The following is a 19,345-nucleotide window of genomic DNA, read 5'->3' as shown; positions in this document are numbered from 1 at the left end:
TCAGACATTTAAAAGCAAGCTGCTATTGGTAGTTCTCTTGTTTAGGCTTCAGTTTCATACCAATTTAAAACACTTCCTGGAATTAACTGTATTTGGGGGTATTCAGTTCAGATGGGCACCCCAGTTTGCAGCCTACCATAAAGTTACTACCGTAACAGGTAGCATCTCAAGAGGCATTACATTAGGATTGTGAGGCTTCTAAATAATCCATTCTTTAGACAGTTTGTAGCTGGATAAAGACTACAGCACTGTTAAGGAAGCCAGGGAGTTTACAGAATGCAAATGCCAACATGCCAGGATACAGAGATGCTGCCAGGTGCTTTTCTGCATAGGGATGTGTATGCTTTGCATGAATAAGTTCCAAGCAGTTAAATACAATTGCAAACCCAGGGTAAAAAAAACCCCAAAACAAACTACATCAAAACAAAAATAGGAAGAGAGGCAAAGTTGGCCTGCGCTGACTGCACCCGACTTCTGCTTGGCAAAAGTCAAGAGAACAGACCTATTTTAAGAAGTTACTACTTGACACTAGGTTCCTGAGAGGTGTAGTTCTGGCAGATGTGGCATCAAGCTTTTAAATTACATTCTTTGTGCTGTTCGTTGAGAAACAGAGTTGTAAAGTTAATATGTATTTTTTTTTCCACACTGGTTTCACAAAGGACTGAGAATATCAAAATGAAACACAGTCTCAAATATATATATGTCTGTCGCAAATGGGGTGGTGTGTGGTAATGAGCTATGGTGCAATTGTGACAAACAGCACATACTCCAAAGCAAATGTATAAAACAAAGCTACAGAAAGATAGCTGTGCAGGAGCATTGAGCTGTATTGCAGGTGTCTGATCAGTACAAACCTTATTCGCAGTAACCTTCCTCACCTGTGAAGGCATCATGGGGTACAGCTGTTAGGCAACAGAATATATTTTGCATTCCAAAACAGAATTAGTTTTTATTCTAGGTAGCTGCAAGGTCATTGGAAAGGGTTTTAACTGTTAATGAATATAAGCAGATTTAAAAAGCATTACATTCACTGCCTTTCCCCTTCAAAGGATCTAAAATAATGATACACTTGAGAAAAACAATTCAGACATGCTAGTTTTTATGCTTGCGACTGTAGCAGGTATACTTTCACTTCGGGTTTTAAACTGTCTAGTACTACTTCTCAGTGGTCGACCGGGAGCGCAATGTACTGCCTCAGTCCTCAAGAGCAGTGAGCGAGGTGGGGGAGGAATATATGCATATTCTCATGAGGCCATCTAAGAAAGTATTTGCTATTTTTGGCAGACCAACTGGAAATACCTTAAAAGGAGCCTGGGTTTCAGAAAATACTGATTCTCACCCTTCAAAGTACAAGGTCCATTAAAAGTGGTTTTAAGGCACCCAAAACCAGGAGCTGCCTTATGTATTTGCTTAAATACACTCCTTGCCTATGCCTTCCAGATGGGTGGGATCTGCTATTTTGGCAACCACTGCCCAGTGTAATATTGGCTGTTAGGATGCAGATGCATTGGGGCGAAGCTGGGTAATCAAGTCCTGTTGCAACACTCTGCTGCCCGATCTGGAAAGTCAGATTAATGCACACATCTGGTCACTGGAAGGAGCTGGGCCGTTTTCTGCTCAGTGATCTCATAGAGCATAAGCAGCAGCTGCGCATTTCAACAGGAAACTAGTAACTGTACCTTAATGGCACATATATATTACAGGAATTATTCTAATACGATTCATCATTACCTTTAAACATGGCATTTATCGTTGTAAAAAGATTTCCCCCTCCCCTCAGAGATGGAGAGTAGACAGAATCCACTTACCAGTAACTATTTTGGAAGCAGTTTGAGAGGGGTTTGTGAGAACGCCGTCTCCAGCCGAGTGAGGGGCCGGGGGATGGGGCGGAGGGGGAACGTTAGGTCGGTTCCTGGGTTTGGGTACTGGCCTTGGCCGTGGCAGTGTGCCAGTCTGAGGAGGAGATGGAGACTGCGGAGTTTCCTGGGTGGACGACTGCAGCTGAGATAACGAGGAACTAGTTTGGTGCTTTCCTAGAGGGGGCGTATCAGGAGGCGTTGGAGTCTGCGGTGGCGAACAGGACGAGTGTTCGGGTCCATGCTCAGTGCTAGACACAGCAGGTGGAGAAGGTGCTTGACTGTTGAGTTTTGGCTGCAGCGGAGGAGTAGCTTGTGTGGGGGGTTGTGGAGGGGGGTGGTTAGGTGCCTGTATTGGGGGAAGGCTACTGGAGTATCTCCGAGGAGCAGAAACTTGGGAAGAAGCAGAGGTCTGGGCTGCCCCTACATTTGCATGCTGACCAGGAGGCGAAGGACTTCTGGCAGTTGGTTTTGGAGAGACTGACGGTGGCTGAGCAGCTGGAGCAGAACTTGGGCTTCCCGGCTGTCCTGGGGGTGGATTTGCCGGTTTAGGAGGTGCGGGTGCAGGTTTTTTAACGGCTGTAAGAGACGTTAATAAGAAGGTGTTTGTTATGGTGCATGGCTGAAGTAAAACCTGGAAAGGGAAGCAAGGGACATCACACAGGACATCTGTACGTACTTGCCAAGTGACGTTACTTCCCTAGGGATCCATCTTTTGTTACTTCAGAGAGATACCACACGTAGGCAAGTAAAAGTTACTAAAACAACTTGGAGTGCTGCCACTAAAGCGCTGGTAACAGCACAATTTATCATCATGGGAGAGTAGGGTGAAAGCAAGTATGGGGACAATACTGTTCAGATGTGTGCTTTGGAGCTGGGTTGGTGCATGTGGGGGGGTGGGGTGGAGGGAGCTTGAAGAGAGAAAAAAAACATCCATTCAAATACACCGAAGATTAGAAGAAAAGACGACATTGGGTATTGGTTACTTCGGCAGTACTGGCTATGAGGATCACATTTGGCATGACAGACATCCAAGGAGGTATTTGGTCACGGTTTGAAGACGGAGCCAAGAATACAACATACCTCTTCTCACCGAGTGGGGGCTGGGCCCAGCTGCGTTCTGTGGCGGGTTAACAGAAAGCTGGCTAGGGGCGCTGGCTGACTGGGGCTGGTGCTGGGGAGTGCTTATATTCCCACCGTTTCTGACGGGTGGAGGAGTCGTGGAAGGCACAGTGTCCCTGGGCTTGGCAGCACTGAAAATTAGAAACGAATCAAAAGGTGTTTTTTATAAAAAATGCTTCTTCCAAACAAGCTGCACCGATTCCTGGGCCTACCCTACAAACAGTTACTTTCCTCCTACGCACGTAGGTTTTTGGAAACAAGCCCTATACAAGGGTGCTTTTAAAAAGGGAGCTGTTAGTTACAGCTGAGCATGTTCACAACCGTCTTATTTCTCTGCTCACTTGGGTAGACTTCCCAGACTGCTGCATGCGGTATCCCTACCTAAACAACAGTCCAGAACTATCTTTTTTGTAACCTGTCCATATAAAGACACCTGAACCTACCGTTACAATGCAAGTATCGGCTGTATTGGACCACGATGAAGCAGCAGCAGCAGCAGCACCACCTTGAATCTCATTCCTCAGGCTCCCAACACAAGAGCTCCTATAAGGGCTCCGATTACCACCCCTGCACCCCCCAGTCTCACTTCAGTCTAAAGCCCTCCAGGCAAAGAGGCTTAATTTGCATTTTTCTCAGTGCGTTTTACCAGAGCACCACAAAGCAACCTGCAGACAGGCACTGCGATAACTACTCCCGGCCCGAGCCCCTGGTGTCGCAGACTGACCACAGCACGGCGTGCAGACATTACACAGGGTGCGGTTTCTGGGGGCAGGAAGGTGGGCACAGGGAATTCCTTCACCTCACTGGGGTTGGCTGGAGGTCTGTTCTCATCTCCCACCTCGATTTCATTTTCATCTGGACGTAGCCAGTTAAGAGAGAGAGCAGTGCTTAGTCTCCACTGAATAGCACAGAAAAACAGCCATCACTTTTTGGGGCTAAGACATGGCTAAAAAATTGGCCCCACTGGGCCACCAGCATTAATGCTCAAGGCTATTGCTTCAGAGCCTCTGCAGATTCTGGAAGACCTTAGTTAGATGGGAAATAGTAGAAGTGTGAACAAACAGCAGTCCACTCACAGATTCATAGATGTAAGGTTGGAAGGGACCTTGTAGATCTTCTAGTCCAACACCCTGCCCTGGGCAGGAGAGAAAACTGGTCTCAAATGACCCCAGCCAGGTAGATGTCGAGCCTCCTCTTAAAGACCCCCAGGGTAGGAGCCAGCACCACTTCCTTGGAAGTTGGTTCCAGATCCTAGCCGCCCTGACAGTGAAGTAGTGCCTTTGGATGTCTAGTCTAAACCTACTCTAACAATTTGTGGCCGTTATTCCTTGTTCCCAAGCGCTCCCCAGGGTAACAAGGTCTCTCCTCCCAGACTCATTTTAAATGAAAGACGAGATTGAGGAAAAAGCAAACGGGAGGTGCTAGGATGGCACAGGCAGGTTCTTGCTGCTGGAGGTCTGAACATATCACACGCTGCCATGTCTCATTGCCCTGTGGTCTGCAGAGAGCCAAGCAGCAGCGCGATGCTCCGGGCCCCAGGTAGGAGAACGGAAAGCACTTTGCTGCAGCTGTCACCGGGGAGAGCAGCTGAAGCTGCCTGCCAAAGAAGCAGTCGTCTCCTTTCTTCAAGAGCTCCAGAGAGCTCCCAGAAGAGCTGCCTTCAGACCTGCTTGAGAGAGAGAGACCACTGCTGAAGTCTTCTTGGAGGGGATGAGGAGGGCTCCATCCTTGGGAGGTTTCAAAACCCAGGGAGACGAAGCTTTGGCTGGGATGATGTAGTTGGGCTGGGGATTGGACTGGATGTGACCTCCTGAGGTCCCTTCCGCCCCTCATTTTCTTCGATTCTGTTGTAGCAGAAGCTCATGACAGATGTTAAGGAAAGGTGGGGCCCTTTCCAAGATCTCAGCATTTGGTGGCAGGGAGGGGGCATGTAGCCCAATTCCAGGACGAAGGAGTAAGAGGAACTGGGGAATAAGGACAATGGAACTGGGAAGAAAACTATACTGTGAACACGCTGCGTGTAGTGGAGCCGTCCATTGTCCCAACCCATTTGTGACTTTCTTCCCCACATGCTGCGCAAATCAAATCCTCTCTCCTGAAATCCCCTCATGCTCCATTCCTGCCTCACAGGAAAGGGCAGAACGAGCTATGTGGTCAATCACTTTTGCTTATAAGATGCAACCCACTTCCCTCTCCCTGTGTGTCAAGCGCACACAAGCACAGCAGACAGGCTGGTGGCAGGCTCTCTTAACTACCATGAATACGAGCCAATCTGTTCACCTCTCCTTGGTATTGGGGAAAAACCGAATTGTAACAGGAATCCAAAGTTCTGGGTCCCACAAGGCCAACTCCGTTAAAGAATTAATGTTAGTTAGAAAAATATTTTGGGTGCAAATATATTTTAAACAAAATTAGTTAAGAAAAAGCCACCTGTACATCGTTGTAAAGATAAACACCCAACCCCTTTATGCTGTACAGTCCACTAGTACTGCTCAGGTAACAGCGCAAGTATTGCAAGCCTCCCCAAGCTGGAGATGTGATCATAATGGATTTGCCTCTTAATATCTCTAAGAGCATCACCTAGAAAGAAAAATACACTAAGAAAATCATTGCTCCGACTACTCCAAAAACATGGTTTGTAGCCCGTGTCATGATGTAGGGGACCGAAGCTTGGGAAGTACTAGTCTTGGGCACTTAAATTCCTCAGCTTTCACTTGAGCTGCCAGAAGAGTGAGAGCAAAGTACAGCTTCAACCCTAAAGTATGGAAAGGAAGGGACCAATCTATTGCTATTGGTCTTCAAATCAAAGTTCATGACAACTTGAAAAAAAAAGGTAATGGTTGCCTGCAATTTCCCAGTAATTAAGTGGCAGAAACTTAAAGAGCATCACACTCAAGAAATTCTGATGCTGAAGAGTGATAAACTGACTTCTGAGTTGCTGGTTAGAAGCAAATCTGTTCCTCTACTAGCTAACACGTACTGAAGACAAGTGAGGCATAAATCCAAGTTATTAATATGAAACGAGAGACAAAACCTATAAGCTTCCACTATTGCCACAGATAGCTTTGTTTCTTTCAGCAATAAACTGACCACCATGCGGACGGCAAAGATTGCAGGAGCGGGACCTGAAGAGATCAGCCAGGAGCACAGGGAGCATGCAGTTTGAGAACTCTCCTCGAGAGACAGGCTTTGGTGTAATTAGCGTTGAGCACAAAACATCTCTTGTGCAGCGTTTTCTCCTCCTGCAGCGCAAGGCACCTCACACAAAAGAGGGCGATCACTGAAGTGGCAGAACCTAGCTGACGGCCACGTGGCAGGTCAGTTTGTTGCTGAAGGAGCGGGCCCTTAGCGGACGCCAGCAGAAGCTGTCCTGCTTACCTGACATCCTCATTTCCTTGACTCGGTAACTGTTCTGCTGTGCCAGCAGAGGGAGCAAAAGCAGCACCCACTGGGCTGGTTTCAGCCACAGCACCCTGCAAATGCTGCTCTGCTCCGAGCTGAGCCAGCGTGCCAGCCTCCGTAGGTGGGAGCGGTGGCTGGAAAGCTGGGGATGTGTGCTTTCTATTTATAGTGCCACATCTCCGAGGATTCACTTGGAAGTCCATAACCTTGACACCAAAGCTACAGAGAGAAGAAAGAGTAAACACACCATGCAAGCCAACTCCAGGTACACTGAGCAACAGGGCGATACCACATGTTATAATGCACAGAAAACAGCAGCAACCCCTGTTGCTCAGCAAGCAAAGCAGCAACAGGGAAAGCTTCAACTTCCTACATGAACACCATTAGTGTTAAGACATGCAACGCGACTGGGCTTATCCACACAGAGGGCAGACACATGTCCCTGGGATTCAGCTTCAATTTGGTTTTGAAGACAGATAGCAGCAGCAAGGTCCAGCTGCTCTGCTTGGTAGTTTTACCGTGTTAATAAGTTACCTTCAGCACCCAGGTGGGGGCTGGTCCTGGTTGGAGCAGGGGATTGGACTAGATGTGACCTCCTGAGGTCCCTGCCAACCTGAAATTTCCTATAATAATTTTTTCATTATAGTTTGCAGCTTTTTCCCCCACCTTAACAGGCATTCTTTGAGTCATTACATACATTTGACAACAGATGTTAGAATGCGGATATACACTTCTATAAATATGCTTGGTTTAAAAACATGAAAAAAGGAAAGAAGTACAGGTCCTTATTTAACTATGGGTAAACGGACTGGAATTCCAACAGACAGCACAACTTCAAACTTATGAAGCACTGTTAAAGTTCGCTACAACGAGTTAAAGGGAACCTTGAATTCATTTTTGATTCCCTCCTCTCTCCCCCAGCCAATGCTGTTCAGTACAGGAGAGCAGGGAAATCCAATTCAAACAACTGATAAATGCAAATTAGCCAATAAATTTGCATGTCTAACCATAGTTAAATTGTTACCGTTTTAACATTTGCATGAAGAGCTTAAAATAACAGCACAATGCTTCAATACTCAAGATACAAATGACAACAAACGAGCTTCCACACTACATGTTACATGGGGGACACAGCACAGTTTTAGTGAATTGCAGTATCTGCCGTGGTATCTTTTACTATCATCAAATCAGAAGTCTTTTATCATGAAGGCACCAGATAACACCACTTCTGCCCATGGGCTTTAACCAGAAGCCTCAGAACATTCAGAAGTTAGAGATATCCATTCAAAGTGTATAAATATGATTTGGGAGACTCAAAACCTACGAGCTGGGAATGTGATAAACAGAAGCAGTAATGGTCTGCTTGGCTTTTCTCATGCAGAGAGCATATGTTGAAGGAAACACCAGTACGTTACCTCTGAACCTTTCTCAGGCTGCAACAACATGAGGGGAAATAAAAATCAGTAAGACGTTACCTAGAGGGTTTTCATGAAGTTCCCCTTCTGAGGTCAACACACAAGGTGTCAAGCTACACTCATCAGTAGTTCCGTCCAAGTGCAGGCCAGTGTCTGGAGATCAGTGCAAAGAGCCCAACGTACCTTTCTTTCTTCAGCAAATCCCCTTCCATTACAGCCATGCTGACCGGCCTCTTCCGTTCCTGAGTCCCCGACTCATACTCATTCCCAGTGTGAGACAAGTGATTCGAATTAACAGCAGGAAGCAGGACAAATGCCCCAGACACATTAAAATCAATTTCTGAGCAAAAGACAGACAGGCTATGGTAAGGCATGAACACACAAGGTAACGTACAGTCTTGGCAATTTAACTCCAAGAATATCATGCAAACTAGTGTTGACAAAAATCCTTGCACGAATGGAAGTCCTTACCTTCAGGAAAAAACCAAACTGCATGCTGAATGATTGGCTCAATAATTGCTACCACATGGACTGAAGTTGCTGCTGCCATTTCAGCAAGAGATCTGGGGAAGAAATTCAGAAGACCAGAATCTTTGAAACAGACAGCTCTTCCAAGGGGAAAACCCCATTAAGTGTGTTTGGTAGTGTTGGAGTGTAGCTATATGGTGGTCCAAGAAATTGTGGGTAGTATACCTTTTGAGACCAACCACTTAGTTGGGAGAAATTTTGACATGCTTTTGAGCATAAGGTGCCTTTCCGTGGGTAAAGGGCATTTGTTTTGCATGCCTTAAAGTGCAAATCCAAGTTGAATGGGGTATGGCAAGTCTAATTGCCACCCCACAAAAAACAAACCAAAACAGTACACTCCCAAGTATTGCAGACTTCATCACAAAGCTTACAGAATGCACATTTCTAAAGAGCACCACATTTGTCTGACAGATGTGTGTGACATTTCATGAAGCTCCCTGGAGGAGAGATGCTTCCGAAATGCGATTACAAATCTCTCCACTTCTTGATACTTTACATTATTTACACACTGGGATCTAGGATAAAGAGGTGCTATGGTACTTTAACATTCAATAAGTGCTGTTTAAAAAAAACCCCAAAACACACAACTTACCCTTCATTCTTTGCCCATAACAAGTTGGGGCCTAATACTATCGCAATGTTGCTGGGAGTCATTTTATTTATGTCACTGTTCTGTGAGAGCTTTGCCAGGAATTTGATTAAATACCTATAAAAATGAAACATATGTCCTTAAGCAGTTACGGTAGAAGTGTACCACACAGGACTATGCTAGCATCTCACAAAGATTAAGGGGTACAGTCATTTTTACATCAACGATGTCACATGAGAAGATGCTGCAAACCAGGACCACACACATTAGCAAAGCTAGCATTTTAAGCAAAGCTTCCAAGAACTCTTTAGGACAACTGCAAAGTGAGACCAACAGATTTCATGATTTGCAGGTGGCCATCAATTTTTTGCCCATGAATCAATGAAAACTGAAGTCAGTGGGAAGTGATTAATAGGATAGAAGATTTTTCCCTACTAAGTGGACGAAAGCAAATGTTTACTGAACTTTACTGAGATCAGATGGATCATGCACTCTGCAATCACATTCAACAAAGGTGAGCTAATCCATATTTCAACAAATGCTTTCCCATTATGCACTTAAGACTTCTAAAAGCTGAAGAGATCCATTTCATGTCCTTGAGGGTGAAAGCCAGCTAGAGATAAACTGCAAGGAAAGCATCCAGGTGCAGCTTCCATACTTGGAAAGCCTCAAGGGAAAGAAATGCTAAGTGATGTGGAGTAGTCTTGCAGAGAACGTACACTCTAGAGTGTCTATGTCAAAGTTTCACTGGAGCAAGGCTACAGGGACTGCGCTATCTCCGCTCAGTTTGTGCTATTAGGGCATAAGGAACTGCCACATGCAATGCACTATTCAATTCAACAGCCAACATCCATACTCTCCAACTCTTTAATCAAACAGGATGTCCTTTCAAAAGCTTACATAGAACTTACCCAAGTAAAAAATAAAAATAAATCCAACTAGAAACTGTGACAAGCCAAATCTTTGCAAGCGGCTGTTTTCTGCTATTGAAACTACAGTCCTAAGAACTGTAGCAATCGTTGACGCACCTGAAATTCGCCAGGTTATGCTTGGGCAGTCTTTGACAGATTCTCCATAAGTCTTGCAGCTTCTTGTCCTGGTCTTGTACACTGTGGAGAGGATAAAGCCTTTCTTTAGACCAGAAGGAATTCTGGTCTAAAGGACCAGAAGGAATTCTATTTGCTACCAAAGAGTGCAGGCCTTCTGGTTTTCATTTATGCATAATTAGCCCACTCTTTGCACATTAAATTTAATCAACTGCTTTGTAAATCCATTAATTAGCTGTAATAAGCAATAGTCTTTACACATATTGGAGTATAAAGCTACTTCAAGTAAAACAAACATTTCAGTGCAGTTACAACCAAAGCAGTACACTCCTTTAGCATGCCATTGCCTGCCGGAATGGAACAAGGATGGGGCAACTGTGTACACGTGGAAAGTTTTCTGTGCGTTTGAGGGGAAGTGAGAAAAGCCCCATTCACGCACGCACTGCTCACATCTGTGTTTCCAGCACTCTTACTTTGCAACTTGCGTCCACTCCTCATAGAGGCTGTAGGTCATTAAGGGTTCCGGTAACTCTCGTAAGTAGGACTTCAAGGCACCTGCAAACAGACCAGGAGAATGGGCATCTCAGCCATTTGAAACGCTGACCTCAGTCTTGCGGCCAGACCCTTACACTGTTGCAAAGCCCTGCTGAAGTTTGTGCAGAGACACATTTCAACAGTGCGTCTGTCCAGAACCCAGCAATGGGGCCTCCCGGTTACTACAGTAATCAGCACCACCACCAACTTCTTTAGAATTTCAAAATGACTCTATGGACTGAAACTGCAGCTTCAGCTGCGCATGGCTCTGGACTCAGACCTCTGTCATGAGAAGAAACATGACACTGGTATGAATGCAGCCACCTGAATTTTGAATACTGCTTAGGCCTTACAGAAATAAACATTCCACGTGTGCCTGGTATGCGTGCCCTACACTTGATCTCTGCAACACTGGTGCATTGGGCTGGAGGGTTCATACTACTTGCATTTACAGTTTTTATCTACAAAAACGTCTCAATATTGTAACATGCCAATGACAAATGAAAGGCATAAGGGATACGATTCAAAATGGTCATGCTACCTGCTACAGCATGAGGGTCCGAATAGAATTCATCAAGCTGGGAAGTGGAACAGTCCAATGCAGCTTTCAGCTTCTTCAGTTTGGAGGCTCCGGCAGCAATCCTGAATAAGCCCTACATCATGAGAGCAAGGATCAGTTCCCATGACTGACAGCTGACATACTGTCATTAAAACCAGTTACAACAATGCAGTGACAACCTTCCTTCTTGCAACAGTTACAAGATTCATGTCTTTTTTGTGTCTGCAAAGTGAAGTTAGCTTTGACATATCAATGCTGGTTCAATAACCACACAACACCTTCCCCTCCACTGTCTCCATCTCTGCATTTTCACATTCAAGTTAGTCCCATTTCGTTCCCGAATACATTTGAAGAAGTTGTGGGGATGGGTGGGTTTTCCTGTCAGGAAAGGCTAAGTTACACAAGGGGACAAAACACCCTTGCATTTGCGTGCCATGCAGGCTTGCTTACACGGACGCTAACCCCTTCCTCAACAGTTATACTGACTGGGCTTTGCCTCTTCTTAAGACCTTTTACACAAGAGAAAAAGTTTACTGTCCAGTTTGCAGAAGTTCCTACCTCTTCTTTCATTCCTGTTTCCAAGAGCATCATAACACAAGCCTCAATAGGGAGTGCAATTTCACGACCACTGCGTTTGAGGTGCTCCTCCAGGGGTGTTCCAAAGGCTGGCTTTTCTGTCCATTTGTCTAGTTAGAGAGTAGCAAAACACTGAGCAACATGGTGAAGGGAACAACTTGAATTATGCTCCAAAGAGGTTTAGAAGAAAATCAAGTGTGATCACAAGAATTTAATTACAAGTATTGCAGCCTTTGATTTGCAAAGTCTCTTTGGTCATGAGAAAAGAGAAAAGCTTGCAGGTGTGAGCAAGACAGTAAACCTCTTGTCCACCTCTCTTTGGGTGGCTTATCAAATTAATTATTCTTGTGTAGCTGGAAGATGTTATATCCACCAGGTAAATGTACTAACTTGTGTTTGGTTTTCAGTTGAAATTAATTCTGATTTACTATAATAATTCAGATGCATAGATTTTTGGCCCTTTAAAAAAAAAGAAAAAAAAAAAAGTATTTTTGTTTTTGCTCAGGAGAATTTCTTATTGCTTGGCCGGGCTGCCTGTAATAGGATTGTACCTGCAGCTGGCATAGTGCACGTTAGGCCAAATGCAAAGCCTACTATTGATGGCAAGAGTCATGTATGTTAGTAGCCCCAGTATCTCTAACAGAATCACCATATTTAAGGGTCTGTCACTGTTCCAGTACTAAACCCCATCCATCTGTTTCCAAAAAGCATTCAAAGCAGCTTTAAAATTTTACTCTTGGTTGCATTTTTTTAAGCAAAATTTTGACAAAAGGTCTTCCTCACAGAAGGCTGACTCTCCTTGCCCCTTAGAATTAGCTTATTTCCCCCAGTACTTTTGAGCTGTCACAATTGACAAATGAAGATGTGAACGCATTACATGACTGTTAGTATCCAAGCACCATTTCTTTTAAAGGGGAAGGAAAAAAGCCTGAGACACCATGTTTTGTAAGATACCAGCAGGTTACACATGCCATATGTATGAACTGCATCACCACTGCTTGGGTTTTAGCGCTTTTCATTCATAGACTGCCCAGCACTTCAGAGGCAAATAAGCATTTATCATCCCCAATTTAGCAAGTAGCGGCAGAAGGGAAGTGCAGACAGCTTTAAGTGACTCATTCAAAGTTACAGCAACTGAGAGCTGAGCTAGGATAGAAGCAAAGGCATTTTCTCCCAGCCCCAGCTCTTATCTCCCGATCCACACTGCTTCCCAGCATGCTTTCCAAGTGCTCATGTAATACCTAACACTTGTGCAGTACTTGGCTTCTCAAGTGCTGTACACACTAGCTAATTAATCAGTGAGGAAGCAATCCAATACAATCAGATCTATTTCCCTCAAGTAGAGAATTGACCTCACTAGTCCATAATGTTCCACCATGAAACTACTGGTTTCACTACTCTGCTAAACAGTACCTTCCATTAGGGGCACTGAAGAGCAGATATTACATGCCATGCTTCTAGCAGTTCTCATCATTTCCTTGTTTTGGGGGCATTAAGACCTTCCATTTGATCCACAGCCCAAAACACTCTGCTGAACTATCAGCACACATGGTTCAGATGACACCCTTGTCTCAGATTTTGTTCAATACAGTCCTTTAGTATTTGTGACTTCAGTGCTCATAGTGAGCACCATGCTGATAAGAATAATGCTTAGGATGGCAGCTTCTGCTCCAGGTTTCTATGTGCGACAGCACACAGCGCATCTCCACACCATACGGTAAGCCAAGGGCAAGGTCCAAGCCTAAGCTCAAGTTGACTAATGCATAACTTGATAGCACCGAAAAGAGATAAAGAATTCTTGTTCACTTGTACCCTCATGGGTGAGGGAGGCCTGCACTGCAGTCCTGAACGCTTCAAATAAGCCAGAGCTCAGTAGCCAAGAAGTAGCTGCAGTACAATATGAACATGTGGAGAAGGGATGCTTTTGCGGGGGAGCATAATCAGCTTTGCAAAGTTTGGGGGAGGTCCTTGGAATTCAAATCCCATAATGCTGGTACTTTAGGATCCTACTTTGTTTCTTCCTCATGAAGGAGTCCCCTTTGGGGCATGTGTGCCAGGGAAGGGTTACTGAAAGGTTCCCACTATGTCCAGTTAAGAGAGAGGGAACACATCAGTGCAACTAATTACAGAAGTCTTCCCTTGCTTTCTCTCAGACAGACAGACAGACCCACCCTTAATGTTACATTAGTGTGTTAATATAGGGCTGGAGGAGCTCCAGAGAACGCAGCAGCCAAAGATGGAAGGATTTTGGGGGATGTAACGTTGTTAAGAGATTAAAATGGCCTTTTAAACAGGCTCTGCATGCAAGAGTCCAGAAGGGAGAAGAATATAGGTCAGAGGTGGCACAGGCAAGGAGAAGCATCAGCCAGAGCACAGGTTACTTTACCTTGATGGGCTTGAATTTCAGGGAGGACCTTGTCTAAGACTGCTAATGATTTTCTATGGTAATCTGCTTGTGCTTCTAATAACTGAGAACAAAACCCACATTTCAAAAAAAACAAAAACAGGGTTAGCTTCTGAGGAACACACATACAACGAGAAGGTTTAGCACATGAAAATGTCATCTTTCAAAATGAAGTGGTTTTCCACAAGTGCCAAATCTGATCAAACAAGAAGACACTCACCGTGACAAAGTATCTTGCATACTCCCCTTCTTTGGATACAAAGTTATACATGTCTGCTGCAAGTTGGTCCTTTGATGGCGGGGGGCGGAGGGGAGGGGGTGGGGAAAAAAAAAAAATGGTAAGAAGCCTAGCTGGTAATTTAACATAAACCACTTAGTCTACACTGTAAGAATCAAATGGTTCAGCATTGCCATCATTTGCTTTACACATGGTAGGGCTGACAGCAGAAAAAGGCTGTTTGAAGAATATATTTAGCTTACCAGAAATTCACATGTCCACTATGGATTGCAAGGAAAACCTATCACTTGTGGCAACATTGAGAGCATCTTTAAGCAACTGGATTTTGCTCAAGTTTGTTTCCACCCACTACAGCAAGGGCTGTTGTTTGTTACATTTAGCAGCCACCATGGGAGTGTATTTTACATGCATGTAAAGAACTGGCTATTTAAAAAAAACAAAAACAACAAAAAAACATACCTTCCTCAACATTTTCTACCCCACACCACAACAGCAAGATGCAATATTTCTTGATGACTTTGTAATCAAGTGGAAAAATCAAAATGCTAAAGTATCTTAAGCAAACAAAGCCTGGTCAGAAATCTTCAGTGTGAGGTTTGGAAGCCTGTGACACTGACAGCATCACCTAGGTCCCTGGCTTGAAATCTCCATGTAGTTAATAGGGCTGTACAAAGTTTCAGTTGCTGATTCGATTCAGCAGAGATTCGACCCAATTCACCGGCTGAATCTCTGAATCAGAATCAAAATCTGGAGCCCCATTAATCTCTCTGAATCGAATCAGAACCCTCTGAGTCGATCTGGAGAGATTTGATGATTTGGACATAGACACAGTTTTGTGTTTTTTCTACGTACCTCAAGGTACCAGGTGACTCGCAAAATGCTGAGGTGCTGGGGCAGATGGAGCATCCCATGGGAGCGCGGGGGGGTCCCCAGAGTGCTCGGTGGTGGCCCCGGAAGTGGACCAGAAGCACTTCCAGGTCCACCATGGACACGCCCCTGGCAACTGGTGCCTCCTGGGTCTAGGGAGGTGGACACCCAGGGTCCCCCAGTGGTTGACTGCTGAGCTGGGGGCAAAGGCGCACGCAGGGTTCCCCAAGTGCTCATTTTCAGACCTGAAAGTACTTTTGGTCTACTTCCAGGTCCACTGCTGAGCATGCAGGCTCCCCCGCTCCCCACACGCACTCCTGTGGGACGCTCTATCCGCCCCAGCATTCACAAGCTGCGCCTAGTACCTCAAGCTATGTAGAAAAGAATTTAAAGCTGTGTCTACATCTGAATCGCTGATTCTCCAAATTGGAAGGGAACCTTCAGATTTGGATTTGGCCGAATCAAGTTGGGACAGTGATCCGAATCAACACATCGAAACACTGTCCCCTGAATCAGGGGCAGTCAGATCTGAATACAGGCCACTTTGCACACCCCTAGTAGTTGGCATCTGATGGATATGCAACAGCTGCATGTGCATGCACTGGACACCACAGCCCAAACCTAGAAGCTGTAATAGAAACACCAGCCCATCTCTACTGGTCACAGTCTTACAGATCCAAAAGTCAACAGATCACCAAAATCAAGTTCATTTTTGGGAAGACAGCCTGGGGCAACATTTTACTTATCGAATGGACTACACCACACCTGACCTATGGAAGAGTGGTAAAATACCTCTGACCTCAGAAATAAACATTTTCTTTAAGCTAAAGGGATATAGAAAATGACTCACTTGACTTGATGCAACTCTTAAAGATGCATTGCTTTATGATAATTACCACCACTTACAGTTTGTGAAGATAGTGCCAAGGAAGGAGTTTAGGGGATCAGATGTAACAATTATGTTGCTATTGACAGGTATAACCAAGGAGAGATTTTGCAGATTAACCCATACCTTGCACTGCTCTACTTTGTTTCCAGCCTCATCCATCTCTTCCTTAAGGGAATCAATTTTTGAGGGATGCACTTGAAAATTAGTTCCTGAAGTCTTGTGGACTTGGTTATACCTGCAGAAGAGAGGCTTCAGTTATTCTGTGGAGATTATGCTAGGTTTATTAATAAAAATGTAACTGACCGTCTCTCACTACATCAAGCAGAGTAGACTTAAGAATCACTATTTTTTTCCTATCTATGCTGGGAGGTGACTACCCAAGATTCAAGAACCTGACCTATATAGTGCAAAAAGTCATGTCTTTTTTGTACAGCTTGAAGCTTTAGGTTTAGCTAATTTTCCTCTAAGTGTTCACATGTATACAACAGTGAATTAGACACAAACGCTAGAGGAATGTCGGGAATGAGAAGACTTCACTGTAAAATCAACACTTACCATGCAATTTACCAGTAGTTGAAGTCATTTCTTACCTGGCTCTAGCAGAATCCCAGTCCAACACCAGCTTTGCAAGCTGCTTCCTCAGCTTCTGAATGTTGGGAATTTCTCCCTGAAACCAGACATTTACTGTTTATTTTCATTTGAACAAACACTCTAAAAAAATTAAAGTTATTTCAATCCTATGTTATGTTAATAAGTTTCATAGTTTCTAGGGTCGGAAGGGACCTGAGCAGATCATCTAGTCCAACCCCCCACCATGGCAGGAAATAATACTGGGGTCAAATGACCCCAGCAAGATGTTCATCCAACCTTCTCTTAAAAACCCCCAGGGTAGGAGCCAGCACCACTTCTCTTGGAAGTTGGTTCCAGATCCTAGCCGCCCTGACCGTGAAGCCGCGCTTCCTGATATCTAGCCTAAACCTACCCTCTGCCAGCTTGTGACCGTTATTCCTGGTCACTCCTGGCAGTCCACAGGGGAACAGGGACTCCCCCAATGCCTGCTGATCCCCCCTGACTAATTTATAACAGGCCACTAGATCCCCCTCAGCCTTCTCTTGTGGAGGCTAAACAGGTTCAGGTCCCGTAGCCTCTCCTCATAGGGCCTGCCCTGCTGTCCCCTGATCAAGCTGTTTCTTATCTTTTCACACAAGCCAATCCATGCCATATCTAGCTTACTTTGCTCAGTAAAATGAAGTCAGGTTTATTTGCTGAAGTGGGCTGAAGCAACCTACCTCTGTGAGTTGGAACAGTGGTTCCAAGATTTCTTTTTCAATTTGTACCTCGTGGTGAGAAAGCTCTATTGCTAGTTTATTCTCTGCGTCACCACAAGTATCCAACATTTTCCTGTGTAAAAGAAGAGAGCACAGGAAGTCACTGTGGAGTCTGAATTACTACAGATCTCAGACTAAAGAATACAAAATTAAAAAAATTGAGAATGCTACAAGTGTGAGTTTTGCTAGGACAAGAGACTACAGTGCTAAGCTAAACACTATGAGCTTAGTCTTCAGAATGCAGTACTTAAACAAAATTAAATGTTATCTTTTATTTTAAGAGAGCTTTCCAATACTTAAAAACTCTATTACCAGAAAACTCCAGTCAGTGATGGATCACAGCTTCATTGAGAACCAGACACTTACCCCAGCAGAGTTTCATCAGCTAGCTGGGCAGACCCTTCTTGCATATTCTGAGCAAGAGCCGTTAAAGGAAGTTTTTTCTGTAGAGCAGAAGAGATATAAGTATTTTGCCTCCTCCCCTTACATGCTGTTCTAATATACCTCTCCTAAAGTTCTTCTTCCTGTACCTTCTACTGAACTATTTTTTTCTTTAGCTCTTATAAAGTCCAGTCCCAAAACCAGGTGCTGATCTGGATTACCTTAAAAAGTGACGCTTGCTATTTTTTGCTACCATTTGGGTGCCATATGCCTATGGTGAAAGACCAGCTCCAATGCTAAGCCACCTTTTTCCAAGGCTCTCAGGAGAAGACTGACTATATCAATCAGTTGGCAAGATTTACCACTTGCACATCATCACTGGTTAAAAGCATTTAAGCGTACACAATTTGTGAAAGTCAAGTGAAACTTCTTACAGAAAAATCTCACACCAGTCAGATCTGAACACTGAGCACATGGCACAGTTGCTCTCAGTGACTCTACTGAAATGCCCCCTTCCTTTTTACCTGATCTATACAGAACAAGCAGCTCAAAGAAAACTGGCCAATAGTGTTGCAAGTACAAGACAATCCAAAACTTGTTGCTTGACACTTATTATGAGAAGCTTCCCCGCCCATCAGATGCTCATCCCCAGTGACCCTAAAAACATAGGAAGTGCCAGACTGGATCAGACCGATGGTCCGGTCCATCTAGCCCAGCAGCCTGATGTTTCTGGGGGAAAAGCTCTAAACAGGCTTCATCTAGTGTGATGTATCCTCTATTCATTACCCTCCCCAGTATCCACCATCACTGGTTTAGAGATCCCACAACATCTCCAACTGTTCCGTTTGACAGTCATATTAATAAACCTATTATCCATGAATTTGTGTAGTCCCATTCCGAACTTGGGTATATCAGCCTCTACAACCTCCTGTGGCAATGAGTTCCATGCGTTAACTATGTGCTGCATAAAGTACTTTCTTTTGTTAGTTTTAAACATGCCTCCTACTGATTTCAGTGGGTGCCCTGTGGTTCTAGTGTTCTGGGACTGGCTGAAGAATAGGTCCCTGTTCACTTTGTCCACACCCTTCATGTTTTTATATACCTCTCTCAGCCTTCTCCTTTCCAAACTGAAGAGCCCTGGCCTTTTTAGTCTCGCTGGGACAGCAACTGCCCCATCCCTTTGATCATACCCCCTGGATGTACTGTTCACAGAAAACAGAGGAAGCACCCTGGGGCACTTTATAAAACAGCTATGCTATCCAAGCTAGATCGTGAACTGTGGCAGACATTCTACTTTGTTAGAAATGTCAACATGTGGGATGACTGCAATTTTGTTCCATTAGCCGATGCTGGGCATAGCATCCAATCAGCACACAAAAGGCTTTTACAGACCAGACTCAGAATGCTATCCGAAGACCTGTCGTACTTACATGTCTCTTATCAGCATCCGTACCATGCTGGCCTTGAAAGCATCCTATTAATCGTTTCTGCGTAAGATGGCAAACAGACCTCACTGTGTCAAGACGTCTCTCAATCTAGCCATGGAAGAGGAAAAAAACAGAAGTTATTTTCTTGGTCTCAGCAGAACATCTTCCTCCTGTGCCACTTTTA

The 19,345-nt window shown here is 44.6% G+C and overlaps 1 protein-coding gene across 7 annotated transcripts in view; it reads right to left on the bottom strand.

Annotated features, from left to right (window-relative positions):
* ARHGAP17 (Rho GTPase activating protein 17) overlaps window positions 1–19,345 on the bottom strand; it is a 65,264-nt gene that overhangs the window by 5,502 nt on the left and 40,417 nt on the right. For 2 of the 7 annotated variants that reach the window (XM_019541843.1, XM_019541842.1), the window contains exons 4-21: window positions 19,165–19,269; window positions 17,720–17,796; window positions 17,315–17,426; window positions 16,616–16,692; window positions 16,149–16,260; window positions 14,252–14,320; window positions 14,014–14,095; window positions 11,610–11,737; window positions 11,034–11,145; window positions 10,432–10,513; window positions 9,941–10,021; window positions 8,916–9,029; window positions 8,267–8,358; window positions 7,979–8,135; window positions 6,357–6,599; window positions 2,940–3,109; window positions 1,809–2,435; window positions 855–878 (exon numbers count right to left, since the gene is read on the bottom strand). In XM_019541843.1, the coding sequence (XP_019397388.1) occupies window positions 856–878; window positions 1,809–2,435; window positions 2,940–3,109; window positions 6,357–6,599; window positions 7,979–8,135; window positions 8,267–8,358; window positions 8,916–9,029; window positions 9,941–10,021; window positions 10,432–10,513; window positions 11,034–11,145; window positions 11,610–11,737; window positions 14,014–14,095; window positions 14,252–14,320; window positions 16,149–16,260; window positions 16,616–16,692; window positions 17,315–17,426; window positions 17,720–17,796; window positions 19,165–19,269 (2,463 nt within the window). In that variant the 3' untranslated portion in view covers window position 855. Of the gene's footprint in view, window positions 1–854; window positions 903–1,808; window positions 2,436–2,939; window positions 3,110–6,356; window positions 6,600–7,978; window positions 8,136–8,266; window positions 8,359–8,915; window positions 9,030–9,940; window positions 10,022–10,431; window positions 10,514–11,033; window positions 11,146–11,609; window positions 11,738–14,013; window positions 14,096–14,251; window positions 14,321–16,148; window positions 16,261–16,615; window positions 16,693–17,314; window positions 17,427–17,719; window positions 17,797–19,164; window positions 19,270–19,345 lie in introns of all 7 variants that reach the window. The other 5 variants (XM_019541840.1, XM_019541841.1, XM_019541839.1 and 2 more) reach the window with 3 other exon arrangements.

The sequence above is a fragment of the Crocodylus porosus genome, unplaced genomic scaffold (genome assembly GCF_001723895.1).
Source record: "Crocodylus porosus isolate Cpor-Errol unplaced genomic scaffold, CroPor_comp1, whole genome shotgun sequence".
Lineage (NCBI taxonomy): Eukaryota > Metazoa > Chordata > Crocodylia > Crocodylidae > Crocodylus > Crocodylus porosus.
Note: the sequence above shows the minus strand (reverse complement) of the source record. Positions and strands in the feature narration are given on the sequence as shown.